The 7,896-nt window shown below is 45.5% G+C and overlaps 1 protein-coding gene across 1 annotated transcript; it reads right to left on the bottom strand.

Annotated features, from left to right (window-relative positions):
- Nucleotides 1-3,404: 3,404 nt before the first annotated feature.
- Nucleotides 3,405-4,022, bottom strand: LOC146871865 (uncharacterized). Its single transcript, XM_085649274.1, has one exon. It carries the CDS (start codon nt 4,020-4,022, stop codon nt 3,405-3,407), a length of 618 nt encoding a protein of 205 aa, XP_085505400.1.
- Between the last annotated feature and the right edge of the window lie 3,874 nt (nt 4,023-7,896).

Below are 7,896 nucleotides of genomic sequence, written 5' to 3'. Positions count from 1 at the left end.
TCCAAATTTCTTTACCACCACCCAATCATCTTCCATAAACACTTGTTCTTTAACGCCTTTCCTGTTGTCAAAAGCAATCTTATTACGTTTTTGACACTCAGCAGCCCTAAGCCTCATATTATCTCTGTCTACCCAAACCTGGTTCTTTTCCTTTTAACCACATAGGAGATTCTTTGGTTCCTGGCTCTCTTCCCTTTAAAGCAACAAAAGGAGAAATACCAGTCACTGAATGTGGTGTAATTCTATGTGCCCACATCATCCTCCGTAATTCATCTTTCCACACTAGGCCGTTTGATAATGAAAGTTGAATGCACTCCATAATAATACGATTTACTCTCTCCACAAGACCATTTGCTTCCGGTCGGAATAAAGCAACCTTCTCATGGGAAATTCCGAAACTTTCCAAAAAACTGCCCATTTCAGAAGAAGTTAGTTGAACACCATTGTCCGTCACTAGTACCTTTGGTACCCCTTCTTCCACAAACACTTCTTTAACCCCTTCAGCGCGGCGCGGATTTCCGCGCCACGCTGAAGGTTCTGAGCGCGGGCGGGGCCATGACGGAACGGTTCCGTCATAAGCACAGCCCAACCGACGTGCATGACGGAACCGTTCCGTCATGCGCGTCGAAGGGGTTAAGGAATTTTATTACATTAGCAGTTGTTACCTGACCCATAGACTTACATGTAAACCATTTGCTATGATAGTCCACTAGTACTAATAAAAATCAGCTACATGAACCTAACTTTTCAATTGGACCTAGCACATCTAGTGCCAATCTCTCCCACGGTCTCCTAGGCAATTCAACACATTTCAAAGGAGGTTCCCTCGTAACTTTCACCTTATCGCTATTGTCACATGCATAACAGTCCTTCACCAAATCCTCAACATCCCTATCCATTTCAGGCCACCAGAAGGATTCTCTCAATCTTCTCTTCGTCAAACTCCTGCCTAAATGTCCTTCATGCACAATCTTCAATAACCTTTCCCTCAACTGCACCGGAGGAATTATCCTGTTCCTTCTCAACACCTTATCTCCCTGTACACTGAGCTCATCTTTTACAGATAAATAGTTCTTATGTGATTCCACTTCACTAGAACATGCCCAGCAATTCACAATGAGCTCTTTCAGTTTCTTATATTCCTCATCTGTTCTTATAACTCTCATCCATTCCTCTTGAGTAATAGCAAATTCATTATCAATATTTACCACTATATCCTCCAAAATTTCCACACAAGAATTGTCCTCAATTGGCATCCTAGAAAGGCAATCTGCAATCACATTCTTCTTCCCACGCACATACTCAACTACAAAATTATAATTCAACACGGACAGTAGCCACCTGGAGATACGAGGGGTCACACTCCCATCTAGTCCACGTCCCCCTTTGAATATATGGACCAAGGGTTTATGATCAGTCTTGACCACAAAAGGAATCCCCCATAGATAGTACCTAAAATGTGTTATTCCCCAACAACACGCTAGGGCTTCTTTCTCTATCGTAGAATATGATTTCTCCGCCCCCTGCAATCTTCGCGAGGCAAATCCAATTATTGTCTCTTCACCTTCATAGACTTGCAATAAGACTCCTCCTAAACCAACATTGCTAGCATCCGTGATCAGTATGGATTTCCTTTTGCTGTCAAAATGACCCAACGACGGAGCACTAGACAGACACATTTTCACCTTATTGAATGCCTCATCACATTCAGAATTCCACTCAAACACAGCCCCTTTCTTTAATAGAATTCTCATTGGTTCAACTAAGTCTGCAAACCTAGGAACAAATTTGGAACAGTACTCTGCCAAACCCAAAAAGGACTTCAATTGTTCCTTATTGGTTGGACAAGGTGCATCCTTCACTGCTTTCTCTATGCTACCTTTCGGTTTAATTCCTTTTCCTGACACTCGATGACCCAAATAATTGACTTCACTCAGCCTTAACTGACATTTCTCTTTCTTTATGGTCAACCCACAATTACCAATTCTTCTCAAAACTTCTTCCATCAATTTATCATGCTCATCCAAAGATCTTCCAACAATCATTATGTCATCTTGAAAACATAATACTCTATCCATCCCTTTAAATAAATTTTGCATGACTCGCTGAAATACAGCAGACGCCGATGCCAAACCAAAAGGCATCCTGCGATACCTAAATGCGCCTAGTGGAGTTACAAACAAAGTCAAATGGCGTGATTCCGGATGCAGGTCTATCTGATGATAAGCCGAAGACATGTCTAATACACTGAAGACACATCCCCCGCCCATCATACTCAACATTTCTCCAATGTTTGGCAAAGGTTGCCTATCCACCCAAATATTTCTATTCAGGTCCCTCAAATCAATGCATAAACGGATTTTGTTATCATCCTTTGGAGCAACGACCACCAGAGATAACCACTCCGATGATTCTATTGGCTCTATAACTTTTGCCTCTAGCAATTTCTCCAACTCCTTTTGAAGTGGTTCCTTCATCATGTGTGGTATTGCTCTGACCTTATGTACAATAGCTTTTGCATTTTTCTTTAAAATGATGCGATGAGCAAACCCTTTTAACATCCCTAAATCATCAGTGAAAACGTTACAGTACTTTTCCATCAGTGTCTTCCCCCATTCTTTATCACATTCAACAGTTTCAGATACATTTACTACATTTGGTTCAACAACCATAACTGGTTCTACAGCATTCGGATTTAGTATGATATTCAGATCCTTTTGGTGTCGCCACCCTAACAAATCTGATCCTTCTTGCGTTATATATACCCTACCATAAACTCCATTATTCTTGAATATAATGTTTACCCATTGCATTCCTAAAATATTAATTTTTGATCCACCATACCCAACCGCTCTTACATCAGCTTGTAGTAGTTCTTTCATTTTCCCTTCCATTTTCTCTTGAAAAGTCTCTTTTGAAACCAAAGTAAATAAACTTCCAGAATCAGCTAACAATTTTACAGATTTCTTTCCCAACCTTACCTCACAATGAGGTTTCTCCAATTTTTCTGTACTTTCTCTTTTTAGATTTATATAATTACTGTCCACATTCCCCACAAAATCAGAATCAACTTTGTTTCTGATTTCATTTCTTGGAGACATCTCTAATTCTACTCCATCAATGGATTGAAACAATTCATCTCCCTCTTCGTCTTTATTCTCTACTTCCTTGACACTAGTCATCTGACTCGTATTTCTTGATCTACATGCTTTTGCCAGATGACCCTTTTTTCCACAAGCCCTGCATGTCGCATTCCTTGCACCACACGCTAAGCTCGAACTGACATGACCAGGACACACACACCTATAACAAATAATGGGTCTTTTCTCTCCAAATGTAATGACTGTATTCCCATAATTTTTGTTTGTTACTTTCTTGAATGCTTCCCTTTTAACCTCTTTTATTTACGTAGGAACTTCCCTCTCATTAACTACCATTGAGTTGTCATTAGTACTTTTCCCTTTGTCAATCTCTTTGATCCACTGATCAGTGTTTTCCATACTCCTGGCAATTTGAATGGCTTGCTCTAATGTTGGATCCTTGGACAACAGTTTTTGTTTAATACTCTTATTATTCGTACATCTTACAATTTGATCCCTTATTAGAGAATCACACAACCCCTGAAATTCACAGGTGACAGCTAAACCACGTAAGGACGCAACATATGTCATAATATTTTCATCATTTTTCTGTACTCTACAAAAAAATGTATGCCTCTCAAAAACTATATTTACTTTTGGAGTAAAATGTTTCTCTAACATCTGTAAAGACATCTCGTATATATTCACTGGTTGGCCATCACCCATTCCCAGAGATATTTCAGGCAAGTCATCATATATCCTTCTTCCTTCCACTCCCAGATGGTGCAAAAGTATGGCCTGTTTCCTTACTGGACCATACTTGTCTCCCCCAATTGCCAGTAAATAAGTGAAGAATATATTCTTCCAACGTTTCCACGGGATGGAAGGTTCCCCTGGGCTAGGTAGGAATTTAGGAGGTGCAGACATAGACTCATCAAACATCCCTGCAATAAAATTGTAAACACAAAAAACTAAAATAAAGACTTAAAATAATTAATTAATATAATAGGCTAAAATAACTAATCAATTAATTAATTTCCGTTTCTTTACAAATTTCTGCAAATAGTCCTTCTTTTGTTTTCTCAAAAATAAGCCAGGAGATGGTTCAATTGTCTTTCTTCTATTTTTCCCAGAAGGCTTTCTAATGCTTTAATGGTCCTTCCTCTATTTCTTGCTTCCAGTTGAATTGAGGATTTATTCCGTGAGTGCCTTACAAGAGAACTAAGAAAAATGGTAAATAATACTTGTACTTCTTGCTCTCAAACTGTGTTTAAACTCGTGTTTTGTTGACCTCTGCTTCGTTGACTTTAAAAAAACGACTTTCCGAGGTTTATTTGTTCAAGCACTGTGAACACAGCTTGAATTAATCGTCATGCACTAGGCTTCGTACGCGTGTTGTTTATCTTTTAATCAAGGAAAAAGCTTCAAGTGTCCATTGTGAGGCAGCACTCCACGTGTTAAACTTCACACGCGCTTTGTTGACTTTCAATTAGAAAAGCTTCAAGTATCCATTGTGAGGCAGCACTCCTCAAGTTAGAGTTCACGCGCGCCTTGTTGACTTTCAATTAGAAGGCTCTGACTCACCACACGTACTTCTTGTGAGGCAGCTCCTCTCGCGCTAGACTCTACGTGCGCCTTGTTTACTTTTGATTAGAAAGCTTTCAGTATACCACGCGCAACTTTTCACACGTGCACCTTCAAAGCATCCAGTAATTACACGTGCTTTATTTACTTTCAAGATACTGTTTGCCTTCGAGTCTATAATAAATTATACGTGCCACTTTTCCTCCGCATTTGAAAGTAAACAATGGCTAGATATAAATCACTTGGTTTGACCAATAATTATTGGTGTCCATTAATGCATTATACTTGTTCGCGCCTCAGTGCATTTATCTTCCTCACTCTCTTCACTCACTTGACAGGATAATTGCATTTTAAGTGCCCATCAACCATTAAGGTCCTACACGCTTGAATACACGCATTCAGTATTCTCTTTGAGACAGCAGTCTTTTAATATTGTGCTTTACACGTGAAAGTTCTTTTGTTTAGGCATTAAAGTTGGCTTTCTTTGTTTAACTCGCTACCCTCGCATTGTTTAAGCATTTAAAAAATACTCCTTTAAAGATAATGCGAGTAGATTTTAAAAAAACAATCTTCCAATGGTATATGTTGAAAAATTAAAAACATATTCTTCAATAATATGTTAAAGCAAGGATGAAATTGTTCTTTTCCGTATTCTAGAAGTAAACACTTACAGTTGAGTAGGTTAAAAGAAATTCTTCCTTCTTCAATAGCGCTAATTTAAGTTTAGCGGCGTTCCAGAGGTGGAGGTTGTGCTTGGTAGTGCCCTCTGCGCAGTTTCTCGTCGCCAAAATTTGTAGTAATCAGGAAACATAAATCCAAGTTGAGTTGATGAACTTTATTGAAGATACTGATATAGCTGCAACAACCTCCAGCATACAGACCAATACTGGTCCCATTTAGAACTCCCAGTCATGATGCAGTTCTTTTACATCATACTTGCATCATGACATTCTAGACATTGCCACATAGACTGATTCATATTTGGGATTATCCAGAATCATTCTTGCCGCTGCATTCTGCATTCGTTGAAGTCTAAGTAGGAGCTGTGTTTGAAGTCCCACATATAATGCATTGCCGTAGTCCAGTCATTATAAAGCTAGGGCTGTGACCACTGTTTTTAGTGTGTCCAAGGGGATGAAAGGACGGATCTTCCTAATCATTTTTAGAATGCCCCAAAAAGTGGAGGCAAGCTTATTAATTTGACATTCAAATGTCAGTCTTTCATCAAATATTACACCTAGGTTCCTGACATTTGTGACAGGAATTGGGCAGTTGCCCAGATAAGCCGGCCACCATCTTGGGGACCAAAAGGAGGTCTTTGACCCTAGTATCAACACCTCTGTTTTTTCGCCATTTAGGTGCCGATTCCGATCCTGGAAAAACCGGGTACGAACCGTCGGTCGGAGCGTTTTCTCCGTCCGACTCGTACCCGGGAAAAAAACATTACAAACATGCAAGTACGATTCGCACGGAAACACCATTTCCGTACGAATCGTAAAAAACACCGACCGACGAAAATATACATACAAATGTGATCCGGGAAAGCGCCGACGTGACGTCGGGACGCATTCAGGCTGCGTTTCACGAACCAGGAAGTACGATTCGAACCGACAGCAGTCCGGACGCCAATATTTTTACGGCACCCAAAAAGTGCCGGAAAAGCGAAGTACGCCGCGATGCGAGAGGAATTGGGGGCCCGGTACGCTCCGTACCCCCCCCCCAGCCCCCCGTATGTATGCGCCGTCCCCCCCCAGCCCCCCATATGTACACGCCGTCCCCCCACAGCCCCCCGTATGTACGCGCCGTCCCCCCCAGCCCCCCCGCGGATGTACGCGCCGTACCCCCAGCCCCCCCGCGGATGTACGCGCCGTACCCCCAGCCCCCCTTCGTGTATGTACGGTGCGGACCCCGACCCCACCCCCTGAATGTACGGTGCGGACCCCCACCCCCCGAATGTACGGAGCGTACCCCCACCCCCGTATGTACGGCGCGGACCCCCACCCCCGTATGTATGGCGCGGACCCCCACCCCACCCCCCGAATGTACGGTGCGGACCCCCACCCCACCCACCGAATGTACAGAGCGTACCCCCACCCCCGCATGTCCGCACGGACCCCCACCCCCGTATGTATGGCGCGGCCCCCCACTCCACCCCCCGAATGTACAGTGCGGACCCCCACCCCACCCCCCGAATGTACGGAGCGTACCCCCACCCCCGTATGTACAGTGCGGACCCCCACCCCACCCCCTGAATGTACGGTGCAGAACCCCACCCCACCCCCTGAATGTACGGAGCATACCCCCACCCCCGTATGTACAGTGCGGACTCCCACCCCACCCCCCGAATGTACGGAGCATACCCCCACCCCCGTATGTACAGTGCGGACCCCCACCCCACCCCCCGAATGTACGGAGCGTACCCCCACCCCCGTATGTACGGTGCGGACCCCCACCCCACCCCCCGAATGTACGAAGCGTACCCCCACCCCCGTATGTACGGTGCGGAACCCCACCCCACCCCCCGAATGTACGGAGCGTACCCCCACCCCCGTATGTACGGAGCGGACCCCCACCCCACCCCCCAAATGTACGGAGCATTCCCCCACCCCCGTATGTATGGTGCGGACCCCCACTCCACCCCCCGAATGTACGGAGCATACCCCCACCCCCGTATGTACGGTGCGGACCCCCACCCCACCCCCCAAATGTACGGAGCATACCCCCACCCCCGTATGTACGGTGCGGACCCCCACCCCCCAAATGTATGGTGCGGACCCCCACCCCACCCCCCGAATATACGGAGCGTACCCCCACCCCCGTATGTACAGTGCGGACCCCCACCCCACCCCCCGAATGTACGGAGCATACCCCCACCCCCGTATGTACAGTGCGGACCCCCACCCCACCCCCCGAATGTACGGTGCGGACCCCCACCCCACCCCCCGAATGTACGGAGCATACCCCCACCCCCGTATGTTCAGAGCAGACCCCCACCCCCCGAATGTACGGAACGTACCCCCACCCCCGTATGTACGGTGCGGACCCCCACCCCACCCCCCGAATATATGGAGCATACCCCCACCCCCGTATGTACAGTGCGGACCCCCACCCCACCCCCCGAATGTACGGAGTGTACCCCCACCCCCGTATGTACGGTGCGGACCCCCACCCCACCCCCCGAATGTACGGAGCATACCCCCACCCCCGTATGTACGCTCCGTACATTCGGGGG

This window comes from Triturus cristatus, chromosome 1_1, assembly GCF_964204655.1.
Source record: "Triturus cristatus chromosome 1_1, aTriCri1.1, whole genome shotgun sequence".
Taxonomy (NCBI): domain Eukaryota; kingdom Metazoa; phylum Chordata; class Amphibia; order Caudata; family Salamandridae; genus Triturus; species Triturus cristatus.
The sequence above is the reverse complement of the archived record's forward strand: the minus strand, read 5'-3'. Positions and strand labels throughout refer to the sequence as shown.